This window comes from Python bivittatus, unplaced genomic scaffold (assembly GCF_059951505.1).
Source record: "Python bivittatus isolate LINGU-HERP-01145 unplaced genomic scaffold, Pbiv_v1 ctg000080_np1212, whole genome shotgun sequence".
NCBI classification, from domain to species: domain Eukaryota; kingdom Metazoa; phylum Chordata; class Lepidosauria; order Squamata; family Pythonidae; genus Python; species Python bivittatus.
In genome coordinates this window covers 78,335,919-78,356,582 of record NW_028277035.1, presented here as the reverse complement: position 1 = coordinate 78,356,582, position 20,664 = coordinate 78,335,919, and the positions used below count along the sequence as shown (strand labels likewise).

At 38.3% G+C, this 20,664-nt stretch overlaps 1 protein-coding gene across 1 annotated transcript in view; it reads right to left on the bottom strand.

Annotated features, from left to right (window-relative positions):
- SUCLG2 (succinate-CoA ligase GDP-forming subunit beta) overlaps positions 1-20,664 on the bottom strand; it is a 224,439-nt gene that overhangs the window by 98,787 nt on the left and 104,988 nt on the right. The window contains exons 3-5 of the mRNA XM_088134364.1: positions 7,320-7,419; positions 7,121-7,211; positions 680-832 (exon numbers count right to left, since the gene is read on the bottom strand). Of these exons, the coding sequence (XP_087990490.1) occupies positions 680-832; positions 7,121-7,211; positions 7,320-7,419 (344 nt within the window). The remainder of the gene's footprint in view (positions 1-679; positions 833-7,120; positions 7,212-7,319; positions 7,420-20,664) is intronic.

The following is a 20,664-nucleotide window of genomic DNA, read 5'->3' as shown; positions in this document are numbered from 1 at the left end:
CATGGGTTCCTAAATTTTTTGTCACCACACCTCCCTTTGGTGTAAACTTAATCTATATACCTCCCCTAAAACTCCAAACACCCAAATGGACACAAATGAACAATGAAAATAATACAATGAAACTTTGGGAAAGGTGGATTTATTGTAACATTGTAACTAAAAGGTTCTTCACACCTCCCCTGGTCTCTGTCTGCACCTCCCCAAGGGAGGTACACCTCACAGTTTGGGAAACCCTGCTCTAAGTGATAGCAAGATCTCTGCAAAGACCTTTTAATGGGAGATATTAGAGATGAATGTGGGAATGTCTGTACATGCTCTAGCAATGAAGTACATCTGTGGGCATCTGTAGGAGAAGCAAATGAGAATGATTACATCGTTGTTCAAATAATGTATATCATGTACTTGGAAGTATGTAATTCACATCATTTGTGTGATGATGTCATGATACGCACAGGATATTGCTAACTGCATTAGCTCCCCTTCTGGTTAAATATGTTCCTAAATATACATGAATGCATGTAAAATATATGGAACATGATTAATGCTTTACAGATATTATATTTAGTCTTCTATAGTCACATCAACCCCATCTCGGATTATTTATTCAAAGGGACTACAGCAGTGCAGTATGCTTGAACATGAACAATTTTAAACTTGACTACCATAAACTAAAATGTACCTTGAAGATAAGTTCTGGAGTTTTAGCAGCTACTTCTTCTATATCAACCCCACCTTGTGGGCTACCAACGAGAACAGGTCCATTGCAAGCTCGATCCATTAATATTGCAAAATATGTTTCTCTGGAAATGTTTAATGCTTCTGCCACCATAACCTAAAAAATACCATTTGACAATATATTATTAGTATGCCTTAGCTGACAATATCCAATAGAGATTGTATTTTATTGCCTGGGTAAGAAATACAGTCTTCCAAATGAGGAAGAAAGAACCTAGCACACATAATAAATATGTGCCGGAGTTCAACCCACATTCTTGAATCCTTCACTGATGTGTCACAAAATTAATTACTTCATTGAAATATGGGTGTCTTATTATATTATTATCCTGTATTACAGTATACCTTTCCATTTCAATTTCCTTGAGCCTATGGGAATCATCCATAACACAGACTATCCTCTTTGTTGAAGACAGCGGCCCAATGTCCCTTAACTGCAGCAACCTCCACAACATATGTGAAAAACAGAGTCCAAAAACTTCCAACTATACCTCCATGCAATATACAGAGGAACTGGGAGGAATGAAACGGATCAAGAGACATCTAGAGTAAAGCATCCATCCTTGCTCTACTTGACGTCTCTGTGGCTTTTGATATCTTCGGCCATAGTATCCTTCTGGACCAGCTTCAGGAGTTGGGACTGGGAGGCACCGGGTTGTCCTGGTTCACTTCCTTCCTTCCAAGGCCATTCTCAGTCGGTGTTGATTGGGGCCGAGAGGTCCGACCCTCAGTCCCTGCTTTGTGGGTCCGCAGGGGTCGGTGCTTTCTCAGCTCCTGTTTAACATCTACAGGAAGCTGCGGGTGAGATCATCCATCACCACGGGGCGAGATATCATCAGTATGCAGATGATACTCTATGCACATCTCTGCCCATGGTGAATTAAGCGATGCCATGACTGCCCTTTCTTGGTGCCTGGAGGCTGTTGCGGTCTGGATGGGGAACAGCAGGCTGGAGCTGAACCCTGACAAGAAGGAGTGACTTTGCATTTGGGGTTTCTGGAGAATTACCATCTTTGGTCTTGGATGGGGTTGCTCTGCCCCAGATGGACCCAGTGCATAATCTGGGGGTTCTCCTGGACTCGTGACTCCTGCTCGAGGAGCAGGTGGCAGTCATGGCCAGGAGGGCTTTTGAGCAACTGCAAGTTGTGTGCCAGTTATGCCCATTCCTGGACCAACATGCCCTTCTTACAATCACCCATGCCCTAATCACCTCCCGTTTGGACTATTGTAACATGCCCTACATGGGGCTGCCCTTAAGGAGCATCTGGAAGCTTCAGTTGGTTAAAAATGTGGTGGCCTGCAGAGTTTTGTGCAAGCCTAGATTTGTGCATGCGTCATCTCTTTTGTAGGAGCTGTATTGGTTGCTGATTTGCTTCTGGGTCCAATTCAAGGTGCTGGTTGTCACCTTTAAAGCCCTACACGGTTTGGGGTCAGGTTATCTGAAGGACCGCCTTTCCCCAGTTACATCTACCCAGCCCACCAGAGTGCGGAGGCAGGGTATGTTGTGGGTCACTTCAATGAGGGAGGTACATCTACTGGGATCAAGAAAAAAGGCCTTCTCTGTGGTGTCTCTCTCCCTATGGAATATAATCCCCCTGGAGATAAGACCGGCCCCCACCTTGATACTTTTCCAAAAGGCCCTGAAGATGTGGTTTTGTCAGTGAGCCTGGGAACCCTAGGTTGATATGGAGCCGATCAAATGATTAATTTGAATGTGTTCGTTGCTGCCAGGGAGGTGGGGGGTGTATTGGTTTTTTGTATTTGGGTTTTAACTCTATAAGCTGCCCAGGGTCACTTGTGTGAGTTGGGTGGCCATATAAATTAGTTTAATAAACAAATGAATAAACAAACTATTCTAGGGTTGTACACCATGATGGCTTCAGGTTGCCTCCTCCTTCTCTAGGCTTGAGGGTCACTTGTGCAAGATAGATTAGGCTAAAGCATCTTCACATCTATAGCAAATATAGCCCAACCATTTCACACTTAATGCATGCAATATTTGCAGCACCACTGTAATTGTTACATCTACATCAAGTCACTGGAATCTCATTTAGTATGTGAAAGAATTGATCTGGAATATTGCATGTCAGTAATTTCAGTAGCATATTAAGCAAAGAACAAACATAACAATTCACACGCTACAAATGTTATGCAAAATTACAAACTGTGTCTTATCTTAATTCTTAAGATGGAGCTGCTATACCAACCAGAGTAGGATGGCATCTTAAAGGCATGCCAGCTCTAATAATCTCAGTGAGATATTCATAACATGGGATGGTCTTCTTCAACCTTCTGACTGTAATATATATTAAATGATACCTTTATTGCAAGATTATGAATTCTATATATCTATCCTAGGGACAGATGTGCAAAATGTTTTGTGCACAGACAGAAAAGATAAACAGAAAATAAAGCCAGAGATGACACAGAGAAACAACAAAGGAAAATGACTGCAGGAAGGGAAGTGATGGGCGGGGCAGGTAAATTATGCTCTGCTTGAATTTAAGCACGGCAGCGGCAGCAGCAAAGGAAAGAAAAGTGCTGGGCCGCTGGGTTACACCATACCTGAATTCAAACATGGCAAAAAAATGAGAGCCAGTTTGGTGTAGTGGTTAAGGCATCAGGGTAGAAAGTGGGAGTCCAGGAGTTCTAGTCTTGCCTTAGGCACGATGACAGCTGGGTGACTTTGGGCCAGTCACTCTCTCTCAGCCCTAGGAAGAAGGCAATGGCAAACCACTTCTGAAATTGTTGCCAAGAAAACTGCAGGGACTTGTCCAGGCAGTCACCAGGGGTCACAAAACAAAACAAAACAGAACAAAAAAACCTGGGACTATTGGTAGAAGGGGTAGGTAGGTGTGGCCCACGAGGTTATATTGCATTTAAATTAAGATAAAGCAGCAGCAGCAGCAGCAGCAGCAAAAAGAAGGGAAAGAAAGTGCTGATGTTGGTATGATTAGGAGAGGGGGTGAAGCATACCAGCCTCGCCTTCCTCACAAGACTATCCAGAATTTGTCCAAAATTTGGAACTGGAAGTTCCAGATTTCAGCTGGAAATCCAAGCTGCCTGGAACATCTCTGCCCAAATCCCCAGCCACAATGTATTTGTTCTATATATGAAACAAAGTGTAATTTCCATTTCATGCACATCTCCAACCTATACTATCTGGTAAAACAATGCTGACATTTAATATGAAATTCACTTTTCATATAAAAAGAGGAACGCGTTCCTCTGGTCCAGAGTGAAAATACTGAATGTTGGCTGTTCCTGACGAACACCAAGTGGAATTTTCAGCAAAGTTTCCTGTGCTTCAACCCAAAGCTGATGTATTTCCTGTGACTTGCTTGTCTCATTTAGACTTTATTTCTCCCTCCCTCCCTCTTTTTTTCTTATTTAGTTTTTCTAAAATTCTGATTATATATAAGACTTTTTATATCCATTTCTTTCTTGAAAAACTTCTTTACTGTATTATTTATTAAAGACTGTCTAGCATTTTATGGGAGCTTCTATACCCCGCTTTCTTCAACTTGGTACCTTCCACTTGTATTGGACTGAAATTCTTAGATCCTCCTCTCTTCTAAGAGATATACTTAGTAGAGTCCAGAAGAAATCAGTTACTGCGTTTTATAGAGAGTGGCTATTAATATTTGTTGTAATATATTTAGCATACCTCCTTTTCTCTGATGAACATGCATAAAGCAACAAAAATTCTTCCTAAAATATTTAGGATGAGTTTATTCAATACAGACTCACCAACACTCAAGAGTATTTATATCTGCATCTTTCTATACATATACACGTAGTACCCTGGGAGACAAACCATAAGCAACCAATATACATACAACGCACAGAGGCATAGAGATATCTACAAATATATCAACACTTAAATGCATGTGCATGCAAGAATACATCCCCCTCCTGCACAAATACCTATCAACAGAGTCTGATACCAAACATAAAATTATACTTATTTAGACAAACCTTTGCAAATTTGAATATTTTTTTTATTTTATAAAATTATTATTACAGCCCCAAGCCTTCAAGAGGAATAAGGCAAAATATTTAAATTTTAAACAGATAGTTGGAATTCACATCCTTATTACTGAAAGCTTCTCTAATATCTTCCAAAGAACTATTACTACAAGAAACTCTATTTTTTAAAAATCCATCAGGGTCTCTAATTCAAACGTCAATATAGTTAAATTCTTTTATTGCTTGGAGAAAACGGGCAGGTAAGTCAGCTGCGATAAACAGGAACTGTCTTTGAAGATAACCAAGCTCTCCAAATGTCATGATGCCATAAGATAATTTTATGTAAACCTATAAAATAGCGGCCCATGTCTGAAGGAGTTGGGGGGGGGGAACTCTGTTTATTAAAGATAGATTGATCTTACACCAACATTTTATGTATTGCTGCAGGGAAAGAAATGTACTTTTGGAAGCTCATTTGTTGATAGGGATACCAACTCCACTCAGGACATAAACTAGGTTATGCCACTCCTCACCCAACTTTCTCAAGAAGTCCTGTGATTTGTAATTTCACTGGTTTGTGAGAGTTCTCTTGGAAATCCCGACTTCTTCTCACAAGATGTAATAATTATCTGGCTTCTGATGGGAAGAACTATGTAACTGTGGCTGTATGGGAGGGTGGGTGGAGAGATGAACTATATTTTGTTTTATATCCTAATAAACCTCAGGAATAAACCTCACAGTAGTTTGTGTAACATTAGGCATCTCAACTTTAAATATAACATTTTAAAATGACTGCTGTGGATACAAGTGCCACCAGGAAACATATTATGCAGTATTTTAGCACATGGTATATTTCTGGTCTTCTAGGCTGAAAGGAAGCTAGGAAGATTAGAAGAAACAAGACGAAGAACAATTGTTCCCCACAGATGAATCCATGCATGAACAGTAAGATACTGGGTTCAACTGAAAGGGAATTGGCCTCCCTATCTTCTGGCAAAAAAACAAAATGATTGCCCAGATTTTCTCTTTATGTAAGAACCTGTCCATTCCAGCGAAAGAAAAAGAGCAGTCAATTTTTATGGAAGCTCAGATAATACTTTGAAGAATTTGCAAAGTTCTGACTGGAGGCAATGAGCTTGAAGCTTCCTCTCATACGATTTGTAAATTCTATTTTGGAGATCAATTCACAATTATTGATCAAAATCTTAGAAACCATTCTGTTGGTGTTTGAATGTATCTTTTTTAACAAATATGAACAAAATCAGATACACTAATTCCAGTTGCCCTTTGCCTTCCTACAAACTATAGGATTTGCCCACTTTATGGTGGCACTAATAGATTACAGGCAAGCTTTAATATATCAATATCTTGATATCCTCTGTCTTTTCTCAACCAAGAAACAAAATTGTTATCACTGATTCCCAAATGACTTGATGCCTGTGTGCTAATTAAACCAGAAACTTACTTTTCAAATTTATCTTGACCATGGATATGTCATACTTCAGTTGCAAGTAAAAGAGCCACTTTTGTATCAGCATATTCAAAGCAATTAAAGCAATGACTAAGATAGGCTGGATGGTTTAAAAAGGATGAATGTCGTTTTTAGACAACTAAAATGTTCCTGCAGCTGTCCTATATTTAATTATTCAACTGAAATCAATGAAACTTTGCATACAAGCGCGGAGAACTGCAATCTGCAATAACAATTTTAAGTCAAGAATTCAATCATCTTAAATGTTTACTAAATTATGGGTAAGGCATTATTTAATTTCTGATTTTAATCTCTGTCATGGATCACTATTATATTCTATCTGCCAAGCCAACTTTTGGTGTTTCATGGAGGACAGCTCTATCAAGGTCTGTTAACTCAATACTACCTCTGTACAAGAAGCATCATCCCTCTAACTAATATCAGTTGCAGGGAAATAATAGAAAAGAGTATGTCTCCATTTCCTGCTTACAAGCACATCAGAAATACTTGGTTGAGCCCTTTGAGAAACAAATGCTTGTCCAAGATAACATGACTACTCCATGGATCAAACTGCTCACCTTTCACATACAAGATGTACATGATGTCACTTGGTTACTGAGTTTTGGATCTTAGCATGCAATTAATGATGAGTTATGGAGGACAAACTTTTCCATTCTACTAGATCAGCAAAAGAAAACCTGAATAGCATGTGTTTTTTGAGTAGAGGTTTGTAAGCATCAAAAAAAAAAAAAGTAAAATATAAAAAGTGAAGGAATGTAAATAAGCAGTGTATACCATTATAATCAGGAATTTGGAAAACAACCTTCCCCAAATGAACATTTATTAGATATAGATCTGGTGCACAGTAACTCTGTAATTTGCTCAGTGGCTTCATACTGCACCTGACAATATTTATTGTGATATTCACGTGGGAGGTTTTCTTACCTTCTTAACTTTAACACCACCTTTTGGTGTTTGCTTTGTTGTAAGATTATATCCAATCATCTGTTCAGCAAGCTGTCCTACCTCTTTAGGGCTACAAAAAAAGAGGGATAAACTACTTCAATAATTTTTTTTTTTAAAAAAACCAAATTGTTCAAAGAGACAATAATTTTAAAAATCTTGTTGCATTTCCTGGACTCACTCTTTTGTTAAATGTACACCTCCTTTCAAACCGCTGCTGAAAATACCTTTGCCTCTTCCTCCAGCTAAGATCTGAGCCTTCAACACAATTTCTGTCGCTTCTGTAAGAGGGGGAAAATGTTATTAAGCTACAGCCTCGATGAACTAATTTCATTATGTGACAGTTGAGCAAAAAACTCTCCCAGATATTAATGCTAAAAGAGAAGTTCAGTGTTTTAATCTAACAGCATACACATGTGAAGAATGCAATGCAGCTTTAAACTGGAAGACATGCAGACAATAAATAAAATGGTTAACTGCAGGGACTTGTCCAGGGAGTCTCTGAGAATCAGACACGATTGAATGGATAAAAGAAAAAGTGGGACTCAGGGGAAAGACAGGAAAGTATAGGGCAGTAAGCTTAACATCTGTCCCAGGAAAATAGTTAGAAACAGTAATCAAAGAAAAAATAACATAGAGGAACAAGCCTTGCTAAAGGAAAATCAGCATGGAATTCATAAAGGTAAATCCTGCCTTACCCATAAGGCAGGAGTCTACTGAGAGTGTTAACAGGCACATGAATGGTGGTGACACTCTAAACTTGGATTTTCAAAAAACCTTTGACAAAGATCCTTATTAAAGCTCTTGAAGAAATTTAGGAGCCATGAGAACAAAGGATCTAGACTTTTATGGATTGCTAACTACTGTAGTTATAAGGCAGAAAGCAAAGAGTAAGAATAAATGGGCAAATTTCTCAGTGGAGGGAATTATGGAGTGGAATTTCTCAAGGATTTGTATTGAGACCAGTTTTTTAACTTGTTCATAAAAGATTTTGCCTTAGGGGTAAGAAGTGAGCTAGCCTTTTTAAGAAATTAAAATCCTAGTGAGTACTGACATTGTGTGTTCTTCACATTTCCACTCTAATCCAACAGGAGTAGTGAGCTAGCCAAGTTTGTAGATGATAGTAAACTATTTAGCATGGTTCGGGCCCCAAAAGGAGCCTGTTTTACACAGATGAATCGTCATCCAAATGGCAAGCATAATTCAACTTAAGCAAATGCTTAGGAGCATGTTATTTGAAGGACCACCTTTTCCCAGTTTCATCTGCCTGACCCATCAGATCGGGGAGGCAGGGCACGTTACGGGTCTCCCTTATTAAGGAAGTCCATCTAGTGGGACTGAGAAGGGCCTTCTCCATGGTGGCTCCCTCCCTGTGGAACTTCATCCCCACAGAGATAAGACTGGCTCCCACCTTGATGCTCTTCCATAAGGGCCTGAAGACATGATTTTGCTAGTGGGCCTGGGGATACCAGGTTGACCCGGAGCCCATCATATGGCTAGTGTAAATGTACTGTTGTCACCAGGGGGGTGGGGGGTGGAGTGGGTTTTGTATTTGGGATTTTTATTCTTGTAAGCTGCCTGGAGTCACCGTGAGTGAGTTGAGCGGCTATAAAAATTGCATAAATAAATAAATATATAAATAAAGCAATGCAAGTTGAGGAGGAAGAAAACTAACTTCAAATTCACATTTATGGAATCAGAGCCATCAATAACGAACCAGAAACAAGATTTTGGGTTATAGCAGACAGCTGAATGAAGAGTAGGAACTTTGAAAAAAGCAAAAATCCTTGCTAGGAGTCATTAGGAAAGGAATTTGCCAGCACTGTAATGCCCTAAACTGAGTACTCCATCTGGAGTACTATGTACACTTCTGGTCTTCATACCTGAAAAAGGATATACTAGAGGCTGGTGTGGGTCTTCCGGGCTGTGTGGCCGTGTTCTGGAAGTTTTGTTTCCTAACGTTTCGCCAGCACCTGTGACCGGCATCTTCAGAGTGCAGGAGCACAGACAGGAGCAGTTCTCTCTGTGCCCAGGGTGATGTGACCCTTTTTGTGGGTATTTATAGAGATCTGAGGGGGGGGAAGGGGGGTTGGGGATGTGTGGGGGGGTTGGGTTACTGAGTGGCTGCTTGTTTTGGTGTCAGAATGTGTGTGTATCTTCCTGGGGATTAGGCAGGGTTTTTTCTTCTATTGAATTGTTAACAAGGGGCTGCTGGGGGTGATTAGCAAGTTCATTGTGTGAACTGTTCACATGTCCTGGTGGTTGAGCTGAGTTCCTTAACCTTTTGCAGGCTGTTTTTTTCAGGATTGGTAGCCAGGTTTTGTTGATTTTTAGACTCTCCTCTTTTTTATTGAAACTGTGCTGGTGTTTGTGAATCTCAATGGCTTCCCAGTATAGCCTGGTATAGTGGCTGTTGGTGTTGTCCAGTATCTCTGTGTTTTCAAATAGGATTTTGTGTCCAGTGTGCTTGAGAGCATGTTCAGCTACTGCAGATTTTTCTGGTTGCTGTAGTCTGCATGAAAGACACTCAACCACCAGGACATGTGAACAGTTCACACAATGAACTTGCTAATCACCCCCAGCAGTCCCTCGTTAACAATTCAATAGAAGAAAAAACCCTGCCTAATCCCCAGGAAGATACACACAGATGCTGACACCAAAACAAGCAGCCACTCAGTAACCCAACCCCCCCCACACCCCCAATCCCCCCCCCTCAGATCTCTATAAATACCCACAAAAAGGGTCACATCACCCTGGGCACAGAGAGAACTGCTCCTGTCTGTGCTCCTGCACTCTGAAGATGCCGGTCACAGGTGCTGGCGAAACGTTAGGAAACAAAACCTCCAGAACACGGCCACACAGCCCGGAAGACCCACACCAGCCATCGTATGCCGGCCGTGAAAGCCTTTGACAATACATTGGACATACTAGAACTGGAAAAAGTGAAAAGAAGACAATCAAAATGATCAGGGTGCTTAAACAATTTCCCTAGAACAAAACAAAAGAAAAGGCTAAAACATTTGGGCTCTTTTTAAGTTAGAAAAAAGATGAGGGAAGGAGGTGCATGACTGAGTTGTATAAAATCATGGAGAAAGTAATAGGGAGAATTTTTCTCCCTCTCTCAAAATATCCAAAACTAGGATCATCCAATGAAAGTGATGTGAAACAGACAAAAGCCCTGCTTCACACAACACACAAATAACCTGTGGAATTCATTATTACAAAGTGTAATGTTGGCCAGTAATGTGTATGGCTTTAAATGGGGCAACATGTCTCCAAAGACCAGTTGTAAGGCGAAAAGAATAACTGAAGAGGACTATGTCTCCCGCTTGTGAGAAACTCAGGGCTTCAACTAATATCCATTTTTTCAGTGACATGATCCAACTTGCATTGGCCATTTATCATAGGAAATCCAATTAAACTGCTGTCCTTGATGATTCTTTTAATACTTTAATTTAGGAAAGAATATCCAAGGTAACCCCAATATTTATTTATTATTATTTATTAAATGTATACGCTGCTGAATCTTCAAGACTCGTGGCTTACAACATATTAAATACACTAAAACCTTCCTAATAGAGTAAAAATCACACAATATACAACAGAAACAGCAATTAACAGATGATAATGATGAGATATTCTCAAGGAGAACAAAGAGAGCATCCTCACAAACGTTGCACGTGTTCTAGTAGCTATTTCTTATTGCCAAGACATACTGAACAACAGAAGCAAAACTAACAGATTGTGACCAGGATTACTCCCTTGAAGCAATTACCAATGACTCACCATGACCATCCAAGCAGCATTTTAATTCTGTTACCATGCTTGGTGTGGGATGTCAGGTTCACAATGATGAAAAAGGGAACCAGTTTTGAAAACCAGGTATAAAAAAAAAACATGTTGACAGGAAAGCACAGATTCCATGAAAGATTTCTCAGGTTTGCACATAAGTTGTTTCTATGCCTTCCTCTGACAGCAGACACTTAGTCATTCTTGAGAATGGGCAACCCATGGTCCAATTGGAGAGGATGTAACTTGTGCCTTGGACTCACATGATCAGTTTTTTAAAATGTAAATCACTGTGTGAGTATGTCTGTGTGTCTTGTGTAAAGGGGGGGGGGGTTAATCACTGCTAGGATTACAGCTGGCTGAGCGGGCGGTTTAATCTAGTTGCAATATTAAGAAAAGAAGAAAATATCTCAGCTGAAGTTAGTTGCGTTAGGAAGACATTTCCTCTTCTTGCAAATAGCACCATAATAGAGACAACTGTCATTTCTCAGAGTTTGAGAACTGATATTACTAACAAATTTAAAATACATCCCTTTTAGTATGAAGTCACGTATAACTTCCCTAGCTCTTCTCTGTTATCTGTTTTGTTTTCTTGCTCTCTCCTATTTCTCCCAGAGAGAAAAACTGCAGATATAATACTCCAATCTTTTTTCCTCTAAGGAAGAAGGCAAGGAAAAGCCAAAATTAGACAGTCAAAACAACAATCATGAAGCAGAGGAGTGGTCTACAAGAGATACGAATGATCTGGGCAGATAAATATGGGGCTGAATTAGATAATTACTCTGCTACAATCTCTGCTGTCATGTGGAGAGAAGCAAATACATGCCTAGACCATCTGTATCATTGCCCCAGAAGAATATTCTAATACTGTAAATAATGCCCAAGTCAGCAAAGGCCAGCAAAGTTTTATCTGTGCCCTTTCTAGCAACTTTTCCATAAAACATGTACAGTAGAAGGAGGTATTTCACTAAGAGCCACCATGCCTCTTACAGAATGAAGCAGGAGCCCACTTCTTTCTGGCCTTTCAGCCATTTGCCAGCACAGCACTTCCAGAAGTGGAAATGGGTGGGGAAGATACAAACCAAATTGGAGTTGATTTTATTTGTGTTTCAATTTAACTGATATTAAACATAATCAAACTGATTCATCTCCAACTGTATGCTTAATACCATGTAACTGACATATTAAAAGTTAAAATTCAGGAACAACTTTGGGAGGCCTCTGAGGGGCTGCAGCCAAGGCTTTGGGAGTGTGGCGATGGTTCCAGGTTCTGCCCTTGTGGAAGCAAAAGGGCTTAGAATCATCATCAGGAAACAGGATTTTAAAAAAGGGGGGAATGCTCTGGAGGCATTCGGTTACAGATAGCACATAAAAAATACAGACTGAAGCCAAGAAAGATTATCACCAAGCAAGAAAAAAATCTTTAATCTGTTGTACTGTAAATTTATATTACAAAAGAGTACGGTTAAAGTAGAAAAAAGGCATTTTTCTTTCCAGATAGCTTACACATGGCATACACTAGAAAATATCTGTTTCCAAGCACTTACTTTTGATGTATATACTCTGAACCACAAATCCTTCCTCTTGAACATCTGTCAAGCAATCCAATATATCTCCTTTCACAGTCCCAGCTTTTCTGAATAATTCATACCACCCAAAAGGGAGATAACAAGGAAATGTAAATGAACCCTCCCCCTAATGATCCATTTAGTTCATACACACACACACACACAAACATATACATATATATAACTTTATTAAAACAATTAAAAGCAAATACAAAATTTGTATTAAACTAATATAAAGGGGAAAAAAAGAAAAAGAAAGCAAAGAGAAAGCAAAAAGTGCAAGAAATGAAAAAAAGCTAAAGAAAAATAGAAAAGAAAGAAAAAAGATACAAAGAAGTGACTTCTGATATTCTTCACAGCCATTATAAGTACAATTATATTGTAACCTCTCTCTTTAAAGTTACATCATGATACTCTTCTTTCTATAAACTATCATGTCTAATCATCAAAGCCATAAATCACAAGTTCATTTTTTTCATTTTTATGCAAAAAGTCCATAAGAGGTTTCCAGTCAGCAATAAATATAATGTCTTTTCTCTAATCAAAGAAGTTAGTTTATTCATCTCAGCAAGATCTGTCGATTTCACAAACATTCCTCCAAACTGGGTACTCTCGAATCTTTCCATCTCTGTGCATAAAATAATCTCGCTGCAATAATCATATATTGAAATAATCTTCCATGACTTTTTTCTAACCGTTTATCCATCAATCCTAAAATGAAAAGTTCTGGCTTCAATTGAATATTAATCTTTAAAATCCTCTGTATCAATGTATGTATTTGAATTCAATTTTTTTTTAAGCTTTTTACATGTCCACTAAGCATGATAAAATGTCCCTTCATGTTGTTCACATTTTCAACATACATTTGAAGTTGCTATATACATTCTAGATAACTTTTCTGGTGTCATATATCAAAGATAGATCTTTTTATAAAAATTCTCTTTGAGATCATAACACAATGTAAATTGCATTTCTTTTAACCACATATTTTCCCACTGATCCATCTGTATATTAAAACCAACATTCTTAGACCACTTTATCATACATTCTTTAAGTTGTTCTTCCTCTGTTTCAAATTTCAACAAAAGTTTATACATTTTAGCAATTACATGTTCATCCTCGGTGCACTAATGTACTTCAAATTCTGTCTTACTTTGCTCCATACCATAAGTCATTTTGTCCATTTTGAATCTTTCTGATAATTGTAAATGGGAAAACCATTGGCAACTATAGCCTTCTGCTATTAATTGCTCTCTTGATTTATTTTAAATTCCCCTTGATGGTTTTCCAATAATTCCCAGCACATCAGTTGTCTTTGTCTGCTGATTCTCTTCTATGATATGCTTCTTTTGCTGAGATCCATAAAGATGTTTTCAGGCACAACCTGGGTTTATATCTATTCCATATTCTTAATATGGCATGTCTAATAAAATGATTTTTAAAGTCCACATTAATTTTAACTTTATCATACCGTAAATATCCATGTCATTCAAACCTCAGGTCGTGACCTTCTAACTGTAAAAGTCTCTTGTTTCTCAGCAACATCCATTCTTTCATCTAGACCAAACAAGAAGCAGCAAAATACAATTTCAAATCTGGTAAACCCACTCTTCCTCTCTCCTTTGCATATTGTAACACTTTATATTTAACTCATTTTTTTCCCCCTTGCCATATACATTTAGATACAGGTAGTCCTTGACTTATGATCACAACAGGGACCAGAATTTCCATTGCTAAGCAATGCGGTTCTAAAGTAAGATGTCATGTTACTGCATTGCTTAGCAACTGCAATCCCATCAGTCTTGGTTGCTGTTGTTAACTGAGAATCACGGCTCATTAAGTGAGTACCCACCCCAATCCAAGTCATTCTGTGCTTGGTCCCTCCCAGCCCGAAGTCTCCAACTTCCCCTACCCACCTATCTCTCCCCCCCCTGCCAAAATGCCCCTTTTGGGCAGGGCTGCACAGGGCTTTTCCTTCATGCTGCCAAAAGAAAAAAGGAAAGGAGAAAGGAAAGGAAAGGAAAGGAAAGGAAAGGAAAGGAAAGGAAAGGAAAGGAAAGGAAAGGAAAGGAAAGGAAAGGAAAGGAAAGGAAAGGAAAGGAAAGGGAGAAAAAAGAAAAAAAAAAGCCAAAAGCAACCCGAGCAACAGCGTGCCAAAACGCTTCTTTGTGCCACATTCCTGGGCTGGGCTGAGCTGGGTTTTTGGCTTTTGGGGGGATGTTGCAATGGCCGTAACTTTAGGCATTGGTCATAAATCACTTTTCTCAGTGTGTTCGTAACTTCAAATGCTCGCTGAACAAATGTAGTAAGTCGAAGACTACCTGTGTATCTTTTTGCCACTGTTTAAATGATGCATCAGTTGTCAAAACAGGTATTGTCTAAAACAAAAACATCATTCTTGGCAAAACATTCATTTTTATCACAGATTCTCCCTAACAGTGACAATTTTAATTTTTCCAAACTTAACATGTCCTCTTTAATTTCATTCCATGTCTTAACATCATTATTTTGAAATAGCATATAGTTCATATTTGTCATACTAATACCCAAGTATTTTAGTTTTTTCTCAGTCTTAAAACCAGTTTTCTCCATCAGTTCTATTTGATCTTCCAATTCTGCATTTTTTTTGTTAACATCATTGTCTTCTGATTATTAATCTTAAAACCTGCTAACATACCAAAGTCCTTTAATTTTCCCATTAATGTTTCTACTCCCTTTAGTGGATCTTCCAAACTAGCACCAAATCATCCGCAAATGCCCTTAACTTATAAGTTTATTTTTAAATCTTAACTCCCATAATTCTCTCATTTTGTCTTTTAGCTCTATTCAGTACCTCAAGAACTAAAATAAACAAAAGTGGAGACAGCAGACATCCTTATGTTGTCCCTTCTTGACTCTCACAAGGTTTTGTTAGTTCTCCATTCACAAATATTTGTGCTTTCTGAGAAGTAAAAATTGATCTTGCCCATTTAATAAAATTATCTCCAAGGTTAATATGTTCCAGAACTCTAAACAAAGAAAAAAAATCCAATTCAAATTGTCAAAGGCCTTCTCTGCATCTAAGAATATCAATGCAGCTTGTTTTTCAAGATCCAGTTTTAGTTCTGTGTTGTCTAGCATACAAATTATTAAGATGAATTTTCAAATAAATCATTTTCCAGGCAACAGTACCAATAAACGGAAATCACTCTGTCCACTGTGACAGAACATTTATTTTGTTATTGTTAATAGCCACTATGAGCATTTAATTAGATTCCTTTGGGTTGCAAACCATTGTAACAATGAAAGCCTTGTATGATAAGTGCTGTCAATTATGATGGTGATCATTACCCTCCGTGCCACAGGCTCTTCAGGCCAAATCAGTTATAATTGGAGCCTGCATGCTGATTACTTCTATATATTAGCAACATATAAAACCGAAAAAGGCTGGGGGTGGAAGAAGCAAATGAACTGGATATTTTTTATTTTATTTTAGCTAACTTGCCAAAAGAGCATTGAGGCAGCAAAATAACAATTATTAAAGAAATAAATAAGTCCGTAAGGAAAGGAACCCTAACTATCTAAAGCAGTGTTGTCCAAACTTGGCCACTTTAAGATGAGTGGACTTCAATTCCCAGAATTCCCCAGCCAGCATGGCTGGCTGGGGAATTCTGGGAGTTGAAGTCCACTCGCCTTAAAGTGGCCAAGTTTGGACAACACTGATCTAAAGGTTAGATCTCCATTCCTAATCAATATAGCAACCCAGTAGAACACTTTACAAGCAGTCTCCCTGCACATAAGGGGAAAGTGACATGAAATAATTTAATTCCACAGTTAGTTGCCCAAACTCTGGAAAATGAAATAAACCAACTAAATCTTATTTTAAAGTAACCAGCCCTGAAGCTTTAGTATTTACCAAGTAGATTCACTCCTCTAATGTCACCGATGCCCTTTTCTTTGAAGATATGATTCTAGAAAAGCTTGTTGCCACTAATCTCTAGTTTTTGTATGTGTGTGCACATTTGAGCACATTTTTTATCTTGCCTCTGGCCTAAGTTCTCACATCACGTTAGGAAAGAGTGCCACATACTGAAAACTTAATTTGAAACTCATCTGAAATGTATACATGATTTACTAATTCCTATGGATAATGCACCAACAACCCAGTTTCTAACAGGCTTCGTATGGAAATGAAATAAGCCTATATTCAGAAAACAACATCAAAATGGATCTTTTTAGTTAACATCTATCAAGTAGCTTCAACAAATCTACAAATAATTCCGAGATATTAAGGCTTTTCCCTCTGAGGGTATGCAATCTTTCTTTCTTTCTCTCTTTTAGAAAGAGATTAGCATGACTAATAAAGTGTCATGTCAATATTTACAACGATGGAACGTGCTACACAATGCAGTATAACACAGTATTCTCAGCACCACTTCACTTTGCAATTAAGGCCTCTCAATCAATTGCCAGTGCTGTCTATTGGACTACAAGACTTAGTGTGAAATTCATTAGTGTTTGCTTCACAGCTCCAAACTAAAAACAAATTAAACAGATAAGTCAGATCCTTGTTAAAAGCGTTTTAGTTTTGCCACTAATTTAGTCATTAAGCATCGCACCAGAAAATTTCAAAACTGCATTATCAACCAGGAAAAAAATCTTTCTGAAAATTAGTTTTTTTACAGTGGCATACATACATACATACGTATGTAAAAGCTACTAGTATTAAAAATCCCATGTTACACTTCTGCTAATATGAAAAGGATGCAGTAAATCATAATACACATCTTTTTTGATACATTAATTGTATAGGACGATGAGATTCAAAGTACTGTGAACATGGAAGGATCAAGAGATAATGGTAGAAGGGGAAAGCAGAGTAAGAAGCTGTAGTTCTTGTGCTGCTCCTCCCATTTCAAATGCAACTAGGTGAAAGAAGCACTTGTTTAGAGGACTATGCCCTATCTGAAAGACCTGTGCTCAGTCTGAAGCTAGCAAATGAATTAAATCTACATGGAACAATTTTTCCAAGACACATCACCTTGCCTTTGAGTGCAGTGAGTACAAAGGGAAGCGCAACACCTTGACATCGTAACAGGACTCTATATTGTGGATTATTGTGAATCAATAAAAACTGGACCTTCTTTAGTAATAGGAATTGCTCTAGTCTACTGCAAATGCTTATAGCAGAAATGAGCAGGTTGTCTTCAACCCACTACAGTGTATATTTAACTACTGGATTCCTGATCATGGAATAATATGGGCGGTTGCTAATTTTACCTACTCACAAATTGTTCCCATGTTCCCAAGCTGTTTCAAGGGAATTACAGTCTACAGAAATATTTTGCTGTACAGGTACAGACATGACAGCCTTACCACCCTGGTCTAAATCTCATATTATGCACTGATGATGTTACCTAGTTGGGTAATGAAATGTCTGCAAGCAAACAACCAAGCTCAGAGAGCACCAAGGACTCCTCATATTACAACAATCGAAACAATACTGTGACTTTGAGCAGGAATGTCCTTTTTACCTTAGTTTAAGGACTCAGTATCCCACCTAATAAGGAACTATTTTTTAAAAAAATCAGGTAAAAGGATAATTAAAGCCCAAGCAAACAGGAGGAACGTAGCTGGAATATTTAAAAGTGTTAGGTATGACTACCTAGAAATGGTATTCTACAGGCATTCCATCTAAACTAAACATGTCATGAAGGGCCTTAGAAGCCAAAACCAGCGTCGTGAATTATGTTCAGAAATAAGCCGTCTACCAGTGAAGATCACTTAACAATGTAACAATATAGTTTATTTATTTAAGCATTTATATGGTCTCCCGATGCACATTTTTTTACTCTGGGGGGTGTACCAAAAAGAAGCTTTAAAAACTCCCATAATCAATTCATAACAACAGATTTCACTGAAACCAATGAAATGACAATCAGAACTGAATTTGATTTGGGGATTCAACTCACCCTGACGTCAAGACTCGGGAAAAAGCCAGACTGACAACTGCACGGTCCAATTCCTCTCTGGTTGCTACAATTTGAAATCAGCTATATTTTTAATATACTTCTGCAATAAGGGATTTCACAAATCTTGCCTGAATCAGCATTACTTATAAATAGTGTATTAACAAAGTCAACAGGTTACAGCTTCCCTGCTCTGTGACCATCACTAAGCCTGGCCATGAAACTTTGCTTGTCCCCTTAACTTCAGACAAACAGAAAAGATTGCATAGCCATCACATGTTCCTTGATAGACAGTCCATCACCTCATCTTCTGACTTCCCATTTCTGTGAAATGCTTAGCTTACGCTGCGACCTGCAGAACTCTTACACTCTCTGGAAAAATTGTCTACCTTCCATTCTATTGATAACCTGAACTAGTATCCAATTTAAAGTTCCTTCTCAATGACTGGATTCACATAATGCGCTGAACCATAAGGAGGGCCTTTTAGGGGGCTTAAGATGATCTGTGAACCCATCCTTTGTGGTTAAACGAGCATATGGCTTAGAGCTTAGTGTGATATGGAAAGCCAGGTATTTGTGGTTAATTCAATAAACTATTTCCAAGCAAACTTGGCACAGCTTAATGTGTGAACTTAGCTGGTGACTCTTAATGGTTCTGTTGTTGCACAAACCCTAATCTTTTATTGATCCTGTACTGATTTGTTATGGAATCTTATTGCTTAGACATCCTGTTATAAGGGGGGGGGAACCGTTCTAGTAGCCCCCCAACTTTTTTTTTGTTTGTTTTGCCTTTTTTTAAAAAAAATCTTGTTATAACATCACATTTTTATTTCAACTTCTCACTGTAAAGTTCATTTTATATATGTATATGTATTCTTTTCCTTTTGTTTTTCCTTTTCTTGTTGTTTGTTTTATTTAAATAATTTTTAAAAGCAACAAAAAGCACCCAGCTTCAACCCCAGTTGAAGCCTGTGCCATTTTCTCCTTTTTACTTTCCTGTGTTTTCCTACTGCTTCTTCCAGTTTTTCTCAGCACAAAAATCCATTAAAAGTAGAAAAAGATGGAAGTAGCTAAACCATGTTGTTTGATCCACACCCAAGAATCTTCTCCCTGGATGTTCTTTTCCACTCCTGGTCCTGAGACACCCCATTTACACAGACTCCAATTCTGATCCTTTAAGATAGCCTTCCCAATAGAAAATTAGCTGATAGGCAACAATTTCTGACATGAAGAAAAAAGGGAGAAAAGAAAATGCTTCCACTGCTGATCTTCTGAACACTAGGCTGCTGAATAAAGGGTGACAACTCTTCTTAAGTGGATCTGTATCCTTGTCACAGATAAGATTGGGTCAAATATTATAGGACATAAAGGATTTTTTTCTTCCTTCTGACATAGGAAGAGCTAGAAAGTTGAGCAAGGCCAACTGCATCCAAAAGCAGTCCGTGATTTTAAAGACAGCACTCCCACAAATAGAAAACACATAAACCGAGATATGAAACCGAGGTGTGAAATTGAAGTTTCTCTATAAAACACTGATTAGGCTCCCACCTGCAAGAGATAGTCAGTGCTTTCATCTTTATATTAAATGTGTACATAACTTGAATGTTTTTTACTTTAAAATAACATCCGCTCTCCTTCTAACAACTTTATCCTATCCCACTCCCCATGGGTGGCCATTCTTTCATCAAGTCATTTCCATATTTTATCCTTTACACTTTTTTCTCCCTAGACCAAAAAAATAAAATAAAAGTTAACTTTCACTTTTATAATCCCATTTTTTTTAAAAAAATATATGTGTATATCATGTGCATTGGCATATGACCACTACAATCTGGTGCCCTCCAGATAATTCCCCCAAATCCTTATTCAGCACAGCCACCTGGGCATGTTCCATATGAATTATGGCGATTACTGTAGTCCAACATGTAGGAAAGGGTCTAGATTTGGGAAGACCAACACAGAATGCCAGATGCAGAAAATATGAATAATGGTGTTTTTTTGCTATGTATATTCAAGTCATCCTTGAGTCAAGTTTGACTTCTGGTGACTACATAAATATGTCCATGTTTACCACTGTTTCCTTTTGGGATGTTTTTTCTGACTTCTGAGTTAAGAGGTCAGGACAGATGTATATGCAAATGTATCTAAGTTATTCCTTGAAAGGCGACCTTCTGCTTTCCTGTACTGGAAACCATACATGATATAACTACATTGCGGCCTA